Below are 18878 nucleotides of genomic sequence, written 5' to 3'. Positions count from 1 at the left end.
ATTAGGTCATATGGCAACAGTATTTAAACCATACTCTCTCCTACACACACACTGTTGGCAAACCTATGACACAACATAGATAACAACAGGACCTTCGACCTGCAGACTGGTTGCCAAGGCAGCAGACACCATATTCCCAGCATCCACTTGACTTACCTCCCACCTTTACCTGTGTTGTATCATTTTCCATATAAATAAGGAGAACACCCCTCTCACACTCTCTCCCCTCCTCTTCCTTTTCTGCTGCTACCTTGTCTCTCTCACTCTCCCAGTAAAACCTCTTCTACACGGCACTTCCTTGGCCTAGTGTGCTGTTGAGACGGGCCCTGTGATTCTATCACATCACATACAAATTCCAGCGTTGTATTTTATAAATGCATGCAATTTTCTTACACATACTTGTTGCTATCTTTCTCTTCTACTCTTCTTTTTGTCCTTTTGTCTGCCCCCTTTATGCCTTTTTAAATTATATTTTACTTATTTTGTGTATTTATTTTTAATTATGTTTATTTATATGTAGCATGTATTTGTGCAGAAAGTCAGAAGCCAGCTTGTGACAGTCAGTTCTCTCCTAGATGTGGATCGTGGAGATAGAACTTGGGTTATCAGGCTTGGCAATAAGCACATTTACCCTCTGGGCCGTTTCACTGGCCCTTACTGTACACTTACAACCCTTTCACCTTTGTTTGACACACTGTCAAGAACATGCATTGTTTTTCAATAGAGACACTAGGCATTTCACACTGCCCCATTCCTTGTGATTTGAACCATCCTACACATAGCAATATGTTTACCATCTCTGACCTCCACCAAGTTAAATATCTCAGTCATTCTGATACATACAGATTATCTTCACATTTTGCATAGACCCCTCTGTAAGTATGAAGTGATCTCTTTTCTGTTGAGAAACATTTTTTCCTTTCCCTGGAAATAAAGGTAGTGCTAATTACTTGATCCTGTCATTTTATTACAATGGCAATAGTGGATATCATTTCTCATGTGAAGCAAAAAAAACTTGTGAAGTTTCTCAGTCTTTTGCTCTGTTCCTTCTGATCTCTGCTGTTTGTTCACTCTGGGTGGAGTCATTCCTCATGATCCTCCCCCTCTGTTGCAGCAGACAGAATCCTCCCGTTATCAGTCCTGTAGCTAGTGTAGCCTGTCTTGACTGCCTTTCCTTCACTGTGCTTACATTTTTTGTGTGTGCCTATGTGTGTAATTATATTGTGTTTGGATAATCTTGCTTTCAGTTTCACATTTGTGGTTTCATTGTTGCCTCAGTTGTATTGTATCCTTCCAGGATCACATGTAGTTCCTGTGTGCATAGCATTATAGTTGAGAATACCATTCATAGAGCCAGACTGGTGGATATATATCCTGCTACTGTTTGTTAGTAACTTCAGCTAGTTACTGAAGCTTTCTTAGCCTTAATAAAATGAAGACAATAGTAGTATCTGTCTCAGAGAGTTTTGTTGGGATTAAAAAACATACTACATACAAAATCCTATGACAATGTCTAGTGAGTAGTCAACATTCAAGAACTCTTACCAGAGGGCTGGAAAGAGAGCTCAGTGGTTAAGAGCACTTGTTGCTCTTCCAGGGGACCTGGGTTTGATTCCTAGTACCCTCATGGTACCTCATAACCATCTGTAGCTCCATTGCCAGGAGATCCAGTAACCTCTTTTGAGTTCTGAAAGCACTAGGTACTATATGTGGTGCACAAAACACTCAATATATGAAATAAATAAGTCACAAAGAAAATTGTTCTAAAGAACTGCTACCTTACTTGATACTATTAAATATATCCCTATTAATTAGACTATGATTTCAGCTAACATGTTTTCTGACTGTTTTACAGGTTTTAGCTGATGGCATCAGGACTGGTGTAACTGAATGGCTTGAGCCTCTGGAAACAAAATCTGCTCTTGAATTTGTTCAGGAATTTCTGAATGGTGTTTGTTTTCATAATTCATTCTTGTCTGTTGCTTGTTTTTAATTGAGTGCATATGCTTGCTATATTTAAATATCAGTTGTCTCTTGGTTTTATATAGCTTTGAGTTAGAATACATTAAAGCTGTGATCTAATATGGTTGGAGAGAACTTTGGTTCTAAAATGTCAAAGATAGATGTTATATTGTAAAAATTGTAAGATTAAGTTTGAGCTAAGCCTGGAAGCACAGACCTATAATCTATTTGTAAAACTATTTGAGAGGCCAAGGCAGAAGAACTGTTAGCTTGAGCTGTAGAGTGATTTCAGTGTCAGTCAAGCTACTCAATTTAGAGAAACCTTATCACAAAGTAAAAAAATACATGAGTGCTGGGTGTGGTGGTGTACACTTTTAATTCCAGCACTTGGGGTAGCAGAGGCAGGTGGATCTGAGTTTGAGGCCAGCCTGGTCTACAAAGCTAGGCCAGGCCAGCCAAGGATTTGCCAACCTTATTTAAATCCCTAGGTTTGATCAGGCTTCAGGACTGTAAAGAAGAGAATGTTGACGTGGAAGTTTATGTAGCACAGATAACTAAGTGTGTTTGAGATTGTAGAAGAGTGATGAGATGGTATCTGAGCATTGTGCACATGCCTCTCTTTGTTTCCAGCTCCTGCATGAAGGATGGCTGACATACTGGTAGTTTGCTAAAGTCCCAGTATATTCCTCCTGTCCCCATTTGCTAGCTGACAACAAGATTAGGATGGAAATAATACAGTAAGCAGAAAATTAAACTCAATAAACCTTTTCTGCTTTTTAGACTTAAATAAACTGGATGAATTTGATGATTCTACAAAAAAAGATAAACAAAAAGAGGTAAGCAAGCCAGGCATGGTAGAGAATGCTTTTAATCCCAGCACTTGGGAGGCAGAGGCAGGTGGATCTCTGTGAGCTCACAGCCAGCTAGATCTACAGAGTTAGTTTTGGGACAGCCAAAGCTACACAAAGAAACCCTGTCTCGTAAAAGCAAAGGAAGGAAAGGGGAGAGAGGGAGGGAGGGATAAGCAGTTACTCTCAGTTAGAATCTTTCCCTGCTTTTGAACTCCCTTTCCTGTGGAGCCTCTCAGGTCTCCTTCCATCCTGTTTGTCTTTGTTGTTCAGCTGCAGAGCGTAGATAAGTTATGTTAATAATACGCTGTAGAAAGTACTACCATAGTATACAAAAACAGCATGAAATGCTGCTACCAAGCCATAGTGTGCCACTTCGAAATTGACGATTTCCACCTAATGATGAGGAAATTGGGTCAAAGGCCACTTAATAAATATTCTCAAGAAGAAAATTGAGAGCTTTTTTCTCTTTTGTTTTTGAGGTGTTTTTGTTGTTGTTGTTTTGTTTTGTTTTTTCACCACAGGGTTTCACTGTGTAGCCCAGGCTGTCCTGGAACTCACTCTGTAGACCAGGCTGGCCTCAAACTCAGAAATCCGCCTGCCTCTGCCTCCCGAGTGCTGGGATTAAAGGTGTGCGCCACCACGCCTGGCTGAGAGCTTACTTTTAAGTGGTATGGTTTTGCTGTTATTGTTTGGGGTTTGGTTTTGTTTTGAGACAGGGTCGTGCTCAGGCTAGCTTCAAATGCAATCTACTCCTACCTCAGCCTCCTGAGTGCAGGGTTTTATGAGTATGTAACTGCCACCTTGTCGGGATAGTCATTACAGATTTAAAACAACTTCAAGACTCTAGTTTTTTTAGCTAGTCAGTGTTGGTGCACTTTTAATCCCAGCATTTTGGAGGCAGAGTTTTCTGAGTTCAAGGCCAGTCTGGTCTACAGAGTGAGTTCCAGGACAACCAGGACTACACAGAGAAACTCTGTCTTGAAAAACCAAAAAAAAAAAAAAAAAGACTATAGTTTTTTACTCTATTCAAGTATTTCTCCTTACTAGTAAATGAAATTCTGAAGAAAATAACATTTCTATAATTCTTTGTATATGTTCATGTCCTTATAGTGCTCAGAATAGTGTTTAAAGTTTAAACTACTTCACTTTAAAAGTAAATAAATGAGCCGGGCGTGGTGGAGCATGCCTTCATGCCTTTAATCCCAGCACTTGGGAGGCAGAGGCAGGTAGATTTCTGAGTTCAAGGCCAACCTGGTCTACAGAGTGAGTTCCAGGACAGCCAGGGCTATAGAGAAAAACCCTGTCTCAAAAAAAACCAAAAAAAGCCTTTAATCCCAGCACTCGGGAGGCAGAGGCAGGCGAATTTCTGAGTTCAAGGCCAGCCTGGTCTACAGAGTGAGTTCCAGGACAGCCAGGGCTACACAGAGAAACCCTATCTCCAAACAAACAAATAAAAGTAAATAAATGGAGTGTTCTGTAAAGTTTGCTTCTTTTTCAGGCAGTGAACCATGACGCAGCTGCAGTTGTCAGGTCCATGCTTCTCACCGTGCGGGGGGATCTCGATTTTGCTGAACAGCTTTGGTGTAGAATGAGCAGCAGTGCGTATCCATCATAAACACAGTGGGCTCTTTTTGTGTATTTAAGGTTTTTGTTTGTTTCAACTTTATGTGCATCTGTACTTTGCATGTTTGTATGTCTGTACACCACATGAAGTCAGCCCACTTACATAGACCAGAAGGCAGTTTAGATCCTATGAAACTAGATGGTTGGAAGCAACACGTGGGTACCAGGGATTGACCTTGGTCCTCTGGAAGAGTCGCCAGTGCTCTTAACTCATATTTCCAGCCCCCTTTCATGCCTTTTAAAATATAAAATTTGGCTGTTTGCATGAGATATAACTATATTTACAGGAGTCAAAACATACCTAATAGTAATAGATAACTCATATAACAATTTTAGATAGGTAGATAGATAGATAGATGGATTGATCTACCAACCAAATGTTATTTGGCAATCTGAGCTATATCTTTCTGTCTTTTTTCCCCTCCCATTTTAAATCCCCCCTCTCACCGCTAAAGTTCGGAGGGCGGGGGAGGGGGGCGTTTTTTGTTTCTTGTGTCATTAAAATTGACACTTGAATCAGTAGAGATGTGGAAATGATTTCTGTGTGACTTGGTTTTTAAGGTGTGGTTTCCTATCAAGACTTGGTGAAGTGTTTCACACTCATCCTGCAGAGTCTTCAGCGTGGTGATATACAGCCATGGGTAGGTTGAAGGGTGTAAGTAGAATGTTTTTCTCAATGACATACAGAAACCAAACCATACAAGCAGAAAGAGAGCGTTTGATAAAACCCTGGATCAAACAGTCTGTGTTGACCTCCAGTAGCTGTGTGAACTTGGGGCCCTTTACTTCTCTGTACCTCACTACCCTCATCAACAGTATGAGGACTGGACTCTTCCTGAGTCATAGTGTTATTTAGGAATCTAATGTTATGTTATGTATCTAATGCATACACAGGACCTAGTGTCTGTCTTGATATATATAAGCTGTTGATACTGTTAGCTATTCTGGAAATGAATGTTTTCATAAGCCACTGCTAAGACTTCAAAACTAGGATGGTCTTTTACAAAGCAGTTTTGATGATGGCTTGAGTTTCTGAAAATGTAATATGACTTCTAAACCAATAATACTTGTGCTAGGATCTCCCCAGCACTCATGCACAAAAGCATATATCAAGACCAGGCATGGTAAGACATGCCTGTAATCCTACCATTTGGTAAGAAGCTGAATGATCACAAGTTGGAGGTTAACCTGGGCTTTGTCGTGAGATTGTGCCTCAAAAACAAACAAGCCGGGTATGGTGCATGCCTTTAATCCCAGCACTTGGGAGGCAGAGGCAGGCGGATTTCTGAGTTCGAGGCTAGCCTGGTCTACAAAGTGAGTTCCAGGACAGCCAAGGCTATGCAGAGAAACCCTGTCTCGAAAAAACAAAACAAAAAACCCCAAAACATAGAGTTTTGTCCATTACAATACTTTGGGTTTTACTATTTTTTAATAACATTTATTTTTATTTTATATGCATTGATGTTTGGCCTGCATTATCTCTGTGTGAGGGTGTCAGATCTTAGAGTTACAGACAGTAATGAGCTGCCATGTGGGTGCTAGAATTTAACTCAGATCCTCTGCAAGATCAGTCTGTGCTTGTAACCACTGAGCCACCTCTCCAGCCCAGTAATTTTCCTCATAGGAGCCAGAAATAGTAATTGATGTATATTTTCCTTGTTATGAGATGACTAAGTAACTATAATGTAGCCACATAGCATTGTGTACAATAGCTGCTAAAACAGTGTTGACAAAGGATGTAGAATACATGTAACTTTATAAAATGTAAATTTTGAAAACAAACCATTTGGGACCATCTGTTAAACTCTTCATGATGACCACTGAGAGAAGCCTTACAAATAACTGTGCTCTTTGCGATCGATGACATTTCCGTCACTGTATGAATTTTCCAAAGTGCGGTTATTTTACTTTTACATTGAACAAAAAAGCAAAATAAAAGTTTAGAAAGAGCTTATTAGCAACCATTTAAAATAACTTAGCCACCAATTCATGATAAAAGTTAGAATTTTTGTAGTTATGTGAGGCCCTGAGTTTGATCCCAGCACCAAGAACAATAATTAGTGTTGTGAAGAAGATATAGAACAAACACAAGAAAACGCTCACTATGCAGACAGTGGCAATTGTGAGTGTTTGCAGCTTAGCTATTGAAATGGGATTCTTTGTTTGTGGGGTATTGATGAGCACGAACCTGCTGTGTACAGTGAGTGTAAACCATGAGAATCTCATTTTAAAAAAAGAGCAAATGCAGAAGACTAAGGAAAGCTGAAGACTATGAAGAAAGTAGCAGCAAGGTGCCATTTTACAGATTTTAAAATCATCCTAATTGGTGCCAAAGTTACGTGTGAGTTGATAGCCCTTTGTAATTTATAAATAATCTAAGTTAGGTTAGATGTCACAGCTGAAAAGTAACTTTGTCATATACATAGACCCTGAGGAGAGGAGTTTATGTTCCTTCAGTCTGCTTCAATGTGAGTGAAGACAGAAGTTTACTAAAGATGCTCAGTGGTGCTGCAGTCACCCAGGAGAAGGCTTAGTTGTAAGGCCTGGCAGGACCAGCTCTGATGCTCTCTGGGAAAGTCAAGCTTACCACTTTAGGCCTGCCTTGACTGCTTTAGATTTTCAAAACACAAGTGGAATAGGAATAGCTTTTCTTGTTCTTCTTTTTTTTATTATTATTATTTATTTATTTATTATATGTGAGTACATTGTAGCTGTCTTCAGACACTCCAGAAGAGGGCAGGATCAATGGTTGTGAGCCACCATGTGGTTGCTGAGAACTGAACTCAGGACCTTTGTAAGAGCAGTCAGTGCTCTTAACCACTGAGCCATTGCTCCAGCCCTTCTTTCTTTCTTTCTTTTTTTTTTTTTTTTTTTTTAATAGGGTATCCAGTTGACTAGATAGCTGAGGGTAACTGACTTTAAACTTCTGAAACACCTGCCTCTGCCTCCTGAATGCTGAGACTACACACAACTCCCTGCTCGTCCAGAACTGGGGATGGACCCAGAGCTTTGGGCAAGTTAGGCAAAGCCACATTTCTAGCCAGGAGTGGCATCTTAAGAACTCGGGTTAACTTGGGAGCTTTTATTGAAAGAATTTAAAATGTCAGGAAACTGAAAATGTATAATTCTAAATTTGAACTCATAGTCTTATTTTGCCTATTATGTTTATTTATACTTAAATTTAAGAACTTATAAACTTTTTTCTATTTCTAGTTGCACAGTGGAAGTAACAGTTTACTAAGTAAACTCATTCATCAGTCTTACCATGGAGCTATGGACAGTGTCCCTCTCTCTGGAACTACCCCACTGCAGATGCTTTTGGAAATTGGTTTGGACAAACTGAAGAAAGATTATATCAGCTTTTTTGTCAGTGAGTTCTTTTACCTTCCTAGTCCTTGTCTATCTGGCTTTACCTCTGATTGCCTATGATACAAGCATTTTCCTTTTCTGAGCCAATTTCCCACTTGAGAAATACAATAGGTTAAATAGAGCTGTAGTGTTTTGGTTTTTTGGCTTTTAGGTATGAGTTTCGTTTGTTGTTTGTTTTAAAATGTGCTGTGGTGGGGCACCCGTGAATCCGTGTGGATGTGGAGAGCACCTTTCTGGAGTCACTTCTACTGTGTGGGTCCCAGGCTCCAGCTTGGGCTGTCAGGTTTGCTGGCAGGCGCCTTTACTTTCTGAACCAACCTGCTGTCGCTAGTTAAAAGATGTTTTTAAATCATGTTTGTTTGTTTCTCTGTTTTCGAGGCAGGGTTTCTCTGTGTAGCCCTGGCTGTCCTGGAACTCACTTTGTAGACCAGGCTGGCCTCAAACTCAGAAATCTGCCTGCCTCTGCCTCCCAAGTGCTGGGATTAAAGGTGTGCGCCACCACTGCCCAGCTTTTTTCAATACTTAACACTTGATACTTTGTTTATTAGGGGCAAGCTATGATCAGTTTTAGAATAAGTATTAGTATGAATTTATAATGTAATTGATGAACTATTTAACTTAATCACCTATTTAATATATGAACTACAAACATTTTTCTTAGATTCTTTTTATTTTTAAATTTTTACTGGGAATTTCCTAAAGCTTATTTACATATGTTTTTCTTGATAGGTCAGGAACTTGCATCTTTGAATCATTTGGTGAGTTTCTTTCTCTTATGTAGTCATAACAACACACAGTTGCTAAGTGTCTGTAATGTGCCAGCCTCTGTCCTAGGAAGCACAGTGAGCCAACTGATGCCAGTTACTGCTGTTCCTCAACGTCAGCTGACAGGTGCTTGTTCCAGCCTTTCCCTTCTCTTTGCATCTATGCAACTGATGTGAAACTCTTACCTAGTTGTCAAGGAATCTATAAGGGTGGTTTTTTTGTTTGTTTGTTTGGTTTGGTTTTGGGGGGTTTTTTGTTTGTTTGTTTGTTTGTTTGTTTTCTTTTTTTGAGACAGGGTTTCTCTGTGTAGCCCTGGCTGTCCTGGAACTCACTCTGTAGACCAGGCTGGCCTCAAACTCAGAAATCCGCCTGCCTCTGCCTCCCAAGTACCGGGATTAAAGGCGTGTGCCACCACGCCCGGCTAAGGGCGTATTTATTTTATATCTTGACTCCTTTGAATGATTATTTGCTAAAGAAGTTACAGCATTCTTTAATGTATTGGCTCAGGACCAACCAGTTTCTTCTATTGGATGCTCTCAGCATTTATCATGGACCCTCCCCACAGCATGACAGTTTATTTCAGAGTGACAGTGAAGAGCATCTCCTTTCCTTCTTGGTCTTCTTAGAGAAGGCCTGGAAGGGTTTTTGTTCTTTTGTTTTTTTTTGTTTTTCGAGACAGGGTTTCTCTGTGTAGCCCTGCCTGTCCTGGAACTCACTCTGTGGATCGAGCTGACCTGGAACTCAGAAATCCGCCTGCCTCTGCCTCCCGAGTGCTGGGATTAAAGGCGTGGGCCATCACTGGCTGGCATTGTTGGTTTGTTTTTTAAGGCAGGGTCTCACTATGTAGCCCTGGCTGTGCTGAAATTAGTTCACTTTGTAGATAAAGCTTGTCTCAAACTCAGAGATTCCCCTGCCTCTGTCTCCCACATGCTGGTGACTAAAGCATCACCACTACACCCGATACTGGGCAGGGTTTTATAAGGACCAAGTGATAACTACCTATTATATAGATTGTATATGAGCCTAAAACTTGCAAATATGATGTGGTTGTATTGCCTTAAGTAGGTAACAGACTATGCATTAATCAATAGTAAGTATGATATAAAGAGTATTATATATATATATATATATATATATATATATATATCAGTATATAACATATGCTATATAGCATTAATATAGTATAATGTACATTATATATTTTGCATATTAAACAGTATATAGTCTATTAGTATATATGCTAATATATAATATATTTTGTATGTTAGCTATAAAAACATCAAAATATACTATAATACATGTAACACAATATATTATGTTTATTATGTATTAAGATTATCTATTATTGATTAATGCATAGTCTATTAGTGGCCTAGCTATGGCAATAAAACCACATCATGTTTGTAAGTTCTAGGCTCACTCAAGGGGAAAGAATTATACAAAGTGTACACTCCAGGAGGCTAGAATCTTGGCTGTTATCAAAATCTGCTTATCATTCCCACTGGATTATTAGTTTGGATCTCAGAAATAAAACTGGAAAGTTCAACACTTTATGATACTGGCTTAGCTTGCCAAATGTCTTCTCCAAAATCTGTGCCAATATTCCAGTAATACGTTCAAGGGGGGAGTGTCAGGCACTTGGTTAGTTTCTCAGACTTCGGTTCACCAGGTAAGGAGAGATGTAGGGTGGTCTTGCAGAGTAGCCCTGCCATCCTTAGTAGTAAGTAGTGTTGGCTACCCACTTGTCCTTGTTACTGAAGCTGTCTGGGATCAGCTTTTATAGGAGACTGTCATTTGTGTCCAGCGTTCTTAGCAAAGAACTTGGTTTAAGGCTGATGGTGAAAGGTAGGGAGTTCTGTGCAGTCATTGCCTCCCTTTCCCCATTATCAGGCATCCAGGTGTAGATGTAGAGGGAATGGCAACTTCTTTCCAGGGGCTCTGCTTAGTCGTTGCTTCCTTCCTCTCTTTATATTTCTGTCTTCCAGGAATACTTCATTTCTCCCTCAGTATCGACACAGGAACAGGTTTGCCGTGTTCAGAAACTCCATCATATTCTTGAAATCTTAGTCATCTGCATGCTTTTCATTAAACCTCAGCATGAGCTTCTCTTCTCTTTAACACAGTAAGGATTTTTGCTTTTTGTTTTGAGGCATTGTCTCATTTGTAGCCCAGGCTTACTGGTGTGAGCCACCACTTAGCTACATTCTCAGCTCAATATGGTTTTATATAAGAAATCAGTCTACATAATTTTTTTGAAGTGAGTGAGATTTCCTTGGCTAGAAACATTGTCTTTAAGTTTTGTTTTCAGCAGAGGGAAGGTAGGGTGGGGGGCTGGTGTTTGTTACTATTGTGACTCTGAATTCATTCCTTCTGTCATAGCCTGGTTTGTGGTAAAATCTTTCTCTAGACTAGAAAGCCTTTATCATTTCTGACATCTCTCATTCCCAAAAAAGATTGTTTTAACTTTTTAGATCCTGCATAAAATATTATAAACAAAATCCTCTTGATGAGCAACACATTTTTCAGTTGCCAGTCAGACCAGCTGCTGTCAAGAATTTGTATCAAAGGTAAGCAACTTAATAATTACATTGTACCTTAAGACCAGTTTGGCCCAGTTACCATAGGATTTCATGACCCAGTATGGCTTAGGCTGGTAGTCCTTTTCCCACTCTCTGACTCACAGCCTTTTCTATTTCTTCTCCCAGAATTTTTTTCACTTAAGACTTTTGAGCCTCTTAGTCTTTGTTCTGTCACAAAATCATGGAAGAGGGGCTAGAGAGATGGCTCAGCGATTAAGACCACTGATTTTTCTTTCGGATGTCCTGAGTTCAAATCCCAGCACCCACATGGTGGCTCACAACTGTCTGTAATGAGATCTGACTCCCTCTTCTGGTGTGTCTGAAGACAGCTACAGTGTACTCATATATAATAATAAATAAATCTTTAAAAAAATAAAATAAAGTAAATCACAGGAGAAATAATAGGAAGAAATGACAGAGAATGATGACCATGAGATGAGAGACAGTGATGAGGCTAGACAGGCACAGCAGGACCAAGGGTGTGGCTGTGAGTATGACAGAATCATTGTAGTCATGCACTCTGACATGCCAGTGTTGTTCTCCCTAACGTTTCTTTCCTCTTGTCTGTTTCTTAAAGCTTCTGTCATACCAAAAGTTTGTACTATCAGTGATCAGTTGATTTTTGAGATGGGGTCTTATTATATCACCTAGACTAGCTTTAAATTTTGTTGTCCTATTTCCACTTCCAAAGTAAGTGCACCGCTGAGACCACTACTAATGGCCTTTTTATTTGCCAATTTAAATAAACATGTTATAGATAAATTGTTTTTGCCTGTGTGTGGTAGCACATGCCTATAATCTAGGACTCAGGTGGGTACCTCTCGTGAGTTTCAGGACCAGACTGGTCCACATAGTAAAGTTCTAGACCAAACAGAAGTACTAATTGAGACACTGTCTCAAAAAAGGAGAAAAAAAATCAAAACAAGGGTGGGCAACCTAGTTACTTGGTTAAAAAAAAAAAAAAAAAAAGCCATATGACCTGAGTTCAACTCCTGGAGCTTACTTATATGGTTAAAGGAGAGCTGGCTGACTTCCATGGTTGTCCTTTGACCTCACATGTACACCCTGGCAAGACTACTATAGCATACACACACCCTGCACATGGACATTCTCACCTGTACACTAAATAAACAAAAAGGTAGTTGGGTGGGTGGGTGGATGTGTAGAAAAGTGTGGGGTTAGAAGATGGCTCAGCTGCTAAGAAGATCACTCACTGCACAGCTCTTGATGACCCAAGTTCTTTGATCTTCAGGACTCACATAATAGTGACAGTCTGTCCTCAAAAAAAAGCAAGGCAGAAGCAGAAAACTGACCCTAAAAGTTGTCCCCTGACAGGCTGTGAGACGTGCCTGTCTATACTCACACTTAAGTAAATCTTTAAAAGTCAAAAAAACATATTTAGTATTAATATGTATGTATATGTATGCTATCTGTAGGCAAGTACATGCTGTGGCATGTGTGTGGAGGTCAGAGGACAATTTTATAGTCTGTTCTCCTTCCATCTTGTGTATTCTGGGGATCAGACTCAGATTATCAGCCTTCCATGTCTGTCACAAGCACTTTTATCCATTGAGCCATCTTGATGGCCCAAAATGAATACTAATTTTTACTACATTTATTTATTTATTCGTGTGTGAAGTTGGGTGCTTGTAAGCTGTGACACACATGTGGAGGTCAGAGGACAATTCACGGGGAGTCAGTTCTCCCTTTCTATCATGGAACTCAAGTTATCAGGCTGAACCATCCCTCCTGCCGTAATGATCTTTTTAAACTAAATAATTAAATAAAAATTTTAAATGTTACTCTTTTATAATGCTGGTTTTTCTTCTTCTGTTTTATCTTTCAAATGACCATAATCGTAAAATCCCCAAACCTCACTCTTGTTCCTTTCTATATCTTTTAAATAATTACTAATCTTGACACTTTGTGCCTTCCCCCAACCCCTACACTGTTCTTTCTTTCTTTCTTTGAGGAAAAATAGAAACAGTCTCACTGTTTAAGCTTGTCTAGAACTCTCTATGTAGCTAATGCTGGTCTTGAACTGATAGTGATTCTCCTGCCTCAGCCTTCTCGTGTGCTAGAATTACTGAGTACCACCACACTTGGTTTGCACAGTGTTTCTCTATTACTGCTTATTTATATATATGATTTATTTTTCGTTTATGTTCATTAGTGTTTTGCCTGCATGTATGGCTGTGTGAGGGTGTCAAAAGCCCTGGAATTGGATTAGAGATATGTGAGCTGAATGTGGGTGCTGGGAATTAAACCCTTCTCTTCTGGAAAGAGCATCCAGTATTCTTAACTCCTGAGCCATCTCTCCAGCCCTAGACTATTACTGCTTTTAAAAAAAATTGTTTTTCTTTGACATGTGTGTATGTTTTTCTCTCCCCCTTTCTTGACTGTACTTCTCCAGCTCAGGGATTGTGGCCTATTTATATCCGTACTCAGTGCTTGTCACACGTGGATTTCACTGGATGACAGGAAGGAAGGAAGGAAGGAAGGAAGGAAGGAAGGAAGGAAGGAAGGAAGGAAGGAAGGAAGGAAGGAAGGAAGAGCTACTGTTTGGTTATTAGTAGTTTACTTATTCATTTTAATTTTCTTTTGGTATTTTTTTCTTCAGTGAGAAGCCGCAGAAATGGAGAGTGGAGCTCAGCAATAGTCAGAAGAGGGTGAAAACAGTGTGGCAACTGAGTGACAGCTCCCCTGTAGACCATTCCAGTTTCCACAGGCCTGGTAAAGATGCTATGTAGTCATTAAATCTTTATGGGAGGAATCATTGTTGCAGGTCTTTCCCTGAACTGTAGGTATAAAACAGACTTTAAAAGAAAATCTGACTTTTGTGCCATTGTGAGTTTTAGAAAAATTCAAAGTATAATAATCACTTGTGAGTGCTTTTTCTTATTATCCTGGATAAAAAGAACCTTTGCTGGGGCTGGCTCAGTGGTTAAGAGCACTGACTGCTTTTCCAGAGGTCCTGAGTTCAATTCCCAGCAACCACATGGTGGCTCACAACCATCTGTAATGGGATCTGATTCTGTCTTCAAGGCATCAGGAGCTTAAAACAAGCAGCCAATTGTACTTGCTCACAGTCAGGAAGCAGAGTGCATGGGTTGCTGAGTTCCCTTCCTCCACTCACACCATCCAATACGGTGGGTCGGCCCACGTCACTTAACATAAGAACATCTCTCACAGACATGCTCAGATGCCCATCTCCCAAATGATTCACTAGTCTAACGATCTGAAATCAATACCAACCAAGACATCTCTACCACCACTTGGTCCCTGTCACCATATAATTTCCACCCTACTTTTGGTACTGATTTATGTCTTAGTTTCTTTTCCTGTTACTATGATAAAATTCTCTGACAGAAGCCGTGAAGGGTGAATGGTTTTATTTCCTCTCACAGATCTCCACTCACCATGGTAAGGAAGTCAAAGCAGAAGGAGCTTGAGTAGCTGTTGCTAGAGATCCCTTAGTCAGCAGAAGAAGGCAGTGCCTGTGTGCTCGTGTCCGCTTACTTTCCCCACTTTAAAGCTGTCCAGAGTGGCCGGCCCAGGGATGATGGTCTGTCTATACTGAGCAAGTCTTCACACTTCAGTTAACACAATTAAGACAAGACCCCACAACATGCCCACTCCTATTTCCCAGGGGATTCTGTCTCTCATAGATAGATAAACATGCAGAAATCATTAAACTAAAAAAATTTTTCCTGGGAGCCATCAGTTAAAATCATAGCATGTGGTTTTTTGTTTGTTTGTTTGGTTTATTTTTTTTCAGATTTCTTTTCTTTTTTTTTTTTTTTTTTTAAGATTTATTTATTTATTATATGTAAGTACATTGTAGCTGTCCTCAGAAACTCCAGAAGAGGGCATCAGATTTCGTTACGGATGGTTATGAGCCACCATGTGGTTGCTGGGATTTGAACTCGGGACCTTCGGAAGAGCAGTCGGCGCTCTTAACCACTGAGCCATCGCACCAGCCCCCTCAGATTTATTTTATGTATATAAGTACACTATTGCTTCAGATATAACCAGAGAGCATCAGATCCCATTACAGATGGTTGTCAGCCACCATGTGGTTGCTGGGAAATGAACTCAGGACCTCTGGAAAAGCAGCCAGTGCTTTTAACGGCTGAGCCATCTCTCCAGCCCCCATGCCATGTGTTTTAAGTATGATATAAAACTTAAAATCTAAAGGGGGTTAAAATCAGCTGTGGATGTTGGAGAGATGGTTCAGAGGTGACCTTGCAGAGTACTTGGGTTCAGTTCCTAGCATCCACATCAGGCAATTCAAAGCTACTTTTAACTCCGGTTGCAAAAGATTCAATGCCCTCTTCTGGTTTTTGTGGGCACCTTCAATGCACATACAATTTTAAATATAATCCTTTTTTAAATTCCAGGTATATAAAAAAGAGAAAAAATTATATACATATTTATCTAATATATATATATTTAGGCCAAGCAACAGACATAGTAAACTAGAAAAGCACATTTATGGCATGTGTTCAGAAGAGGAACATGTCCTAGTATACTACAAAAAAATCTTTGCAAGTACTTGAGGCTGAGGCAAATGGATCTCTATGTTTAAGGCCAGCCTTGACTACAAAACATGTTCCAGGACAGCCAGATCTACACATAGAGACCCTGTCTTAAAAACCAAAACATGCATACATGCATGTGTACACATGCACTTAAAAAACTCAGTGGGAAGGCATGAACAGTTTACCCAAAAGGAAATTCAGAGGTCATCTCAAAAGTAAAAAGTGCAGGGCTGGAGAGATGGCTCAGTGGTTAAAGAGCACTGACTATTCTTCCAGAGATACTGAGTTCAAATCCCAACCACCACATTGTGGCTCACAACCATCTGTCTTCTGATGTGTCTGAAGTGTACTCACATACATACATACATACATACATACATACATACATGAAAGAAAGAGAGAGAGAGAGAGAAAAGGAAGAAAGAAAAGACCTTTTTTTAAACTTTAAAAAAAAATAAATAAAAAGTAAAAAGTGCAAGGAGCTAGTGTGTTGGACCATGCTTGCAATCCCAAGCACATGGGAGGTGGGAGCAGAAGGAGCAGGAGCTTAGCCTCCTGTAGCCTGAAAACTCGCTCAAAAAGGAAAACTGAAGCTAGGAAATTAATTAGCTCAGTGATGAAGCACTTGCCTACATGCACCTTGATGTCTATTGCCAGCACTGAGATGGGAGTTGGGGACAGAAATACAGGAGTAGTAACAACAAAGTCAGCCAGGTGTGCAAGCCTGGATTATATAGTTAGTTTCAAAACTCTAGGCTAGCCTAAACTACAGAATGAGATTATTTACTTGCTTTATTTATTTATTTGTTCTTTTTAAACTACAGTTATAGCTGGATATAGTAGTGCATACTTGTAGTCCCAGAACTTTAGAAGCAGATGTAGGACCTCAGAAGTTCAGGTCATCCTTGGCTACATAGTTTAAATTAAGGCCAGCCTGGCTTACATGGGACAGTCTCATCCTCACCAAAATTAATGAAAGAAACCAACAAAAGGTAAACATTTAGGAGATTAGATGTTTTTAAGTCAGACCTACCTTTCAAGATATGTAATGGTATTTTGCTCCTAAGTAAAACAGTTGTCTTTAAGAACAGGGAGACAGGGCCGGTGAGATGGTTAGGTGGATGAGAGCACTGACTGTTCTTCCAAAGGTCCTGAGTTCAAATCTCAGCAACCACCTGTAGGATCTGATGCCCTCTTCTGGTGTGTCTGAAGACAGCTACAGTGTATAATAATAAATAAATCTTTTTTTAAAAAAAAGAACAGGGAGACAGACTTAGGGAACGAGCACACTTTCTTTCAGCTGCCATGGAATAGAGAATAATATTTGGAAGTAATGGGGTAGAAAAATCAAGTGTCCACTAGACAGTGGTCCACCAGTGGGTGCTTAGCAAATAACAGTAGTAATGATAAAAACATGGGAATCACAAAGGAAGTGGACACAATCCCTCCAAATGCTAACTGGCTGTTTCCTTGAAGCACAGGAGTCATTCTTTTTTTTTTTTTTAAGATTTACTTATTTATTATATGTAAGTACACTGTAGCTGTCTTCAGACACTCCAGAAGAGGGCGCCAGATCTCATTACGGATGGTTGTGAGCCACCATGTGGTTGCTGGGATTTGAACTCTGGACCTTCGGAAGAGCAGTCGGGTGCTCTAACCCACTGAGCCATCTCACCAGCCCGAGTCATTCTTTTAGAGGGTAGAGAAATGAGTGTACATTTAGCTGTAAGGCTGTAAATTCTGCCTGGGGATGGTGGCACACACTTTTGATTCCAGTACTTGGGAGGCAGAAGCAGGTGGATCTCTGTGAGTTTGAGTCCAACCTGGTCTATATAGCAAGTTTCAGGACAATCAAGGCTACACAGAGAAACCCTGTCTTAAAAAACCATAAAGGGGTTGGGGAGGCTGTAAATGCTAAGAATTTCTTCTCTAAAATTATGTTACAGAATGATTCAGAAAAGACACTTGTTGATCCTTAAGTGGTGGCACAAAAATTAATGTAGTTGTTTCCTGAGGGAAGGTAGTTCTTGTTTGTTTTTGTTTTTTACTCTACTTTGAATGTTGTTTAATCAAAACATCAGGAGGGTATGCTGTATAAATAAATATACCCCGTATAGACTCTGCCCCAGCAGGGTTTGGCCAAACAGAGTCTTTTCAAGTGGAAGTCGGGTGCCATCCACACTTCTTACGCAACTGCCGTGTTGTGGTAAAGTCAGGTGAGAGCTCTGACTGGCTCGTTGTCTTTCTGCTTGCAGAGTTTCCTGAGCTGACACTGAATGGTAGTCTGGAAGAAAGGACAGCCTTCGTTAACATGCTTACCTGCAGCCAGGTGCACTTCAAGTAATGCGCACTGCGGGCCCTTGCAAAGGGTCTTCTCTCCGGTATGTTGTGATGAGTCCCCGTGTCTTAGCTAGTTCTCCATTGTCGGTACCACATCCACTCGTCGTGACTAACCGCTCCCCAGGCCACTGAACGGCCACCAGGTTCTTACTTGGCTTTCTTTGTACCTTTGCTTGGCCACTTACTAGGTCTACTTAACTCTAGAATCAAAGAAAGTTTTCATCTGTAGTGTGATTTCAAAATCATTGATAAAAGAGAAAATTGTAAACAGACCCTCAACTTGACATGAAAAACAAAGTTTTGTTAATAAGCAGTTTTCCTCAGCCAAATTTCATTGAGCCCTAAATGTAAACACCTTTTTAAAAAATACTTGATTTTTAAAATCAAAATCAAAGCACCCCTGAGCAGTGGCTGTGCACACCTTTAGTCTCAACACTCAGGACACAGAGACAGACGGATCTGAGTTTTGGACCGGCCTGATCTAAAGAGGGAGTTCTAGGACGGCCAGAACTACACAGAGAAATCCTGTTTCTATAAACCTAAAAAATAAAATCATCTTTCTATCCCGAGCTTATCCCCGTCCCGCGGGAAATGAACACAGGACACACCAGATTCTTCCACGGTTAACTTTTACTTCTATATCATAGTGAGGTAGACAAAGAAGGCTCAGAAAGTGTGTGGCTTAAATACTTTTGGTGACGTGTCTAAACTAGGACTGGTAGTAACACCCATGATCCTCATGCACCCTGGGGATAGGTTAAAGCCCCCAGGGGTTGGGCAAAAGCCCCGGAGACTGGTGACTTTGGCTGGCTGTGCTCTCGCAGCTGCGCACAAAGAGGTTTAGCACC

At 40.2% G+C, this 18878-nt stretch overlaps 1 protein-coding gene across 2 annotated transcripts in view; it reads left to right on the top strand.

Annotated features, from left to right (window-relative positions):
- Nucleotides 1-18878, top strand: part of Zwilch (zwilch kinetochore protein) — a 35961-nt gene that overhangs the window by 15143 nt on the left and 1940 nt on the right. The window contains exons 9-18 of one of the 2 annotated variants that reach the window (XR_379449.3): nucleotides 1856-1949; nucleotides 2743-2798; nucleotides 4312-4411; nucleotides 4998-5077; nucleotides 7650-7806; nucleotides 8535-8563; nucleotides 10556-10692; nucleotides 11024-11137; nucleotides 13770-13882; nucleotides 17946-18071. Coding sequence is in view for 1 of the 2 variants with exons in the window: in NM_026507.4 (NP_080783.3) it covers nucleotides 1856-1949; nucleotides 2743-2798; nucleotides 4312-4411; nucleotides 4998-5077; nucleotides 7650-7806; nucleotides 8535-8563; nucleotides 10556-10692; nucleotides 11042-11137; nucleotides 13770-13882; nucleotides 17946-18034 (951 nt within the window). In the remaining variant the exon portion in view is untranslated. The remainder of the gene's footprint in view (nucleotides 1-1855; nucleotides 1950-2742; nucleotides 2799-4311; nucleotides 4412-4997; nucleotides 5078-7649; nucleotides 7807-8534; nucleotides 8564-10555; nucleotides 10693-11023; nucleotides 11138-13769; nucleotides 13883-17945; nucleotides 18072-18878) is intronic. The other variant, NM_026507.4, reaches the window with a different exon arrangement.

Source organism: Mus musculus, chromosome 9, assembly GCF_000001635.26.
Source record: "Mus musculus strain C57BL/6J chromosome 9, GRCm38.p6 C57BL/6J".
Taxonomy (NCBI): Eukaryota; Metazoa; Chordata; class Mammalia; order Rodentia; family Muridae; genus Mus; species Mus musculus.
This window is presented reverse-complemented; position numbering and strand designations above follow the sequence as displayed.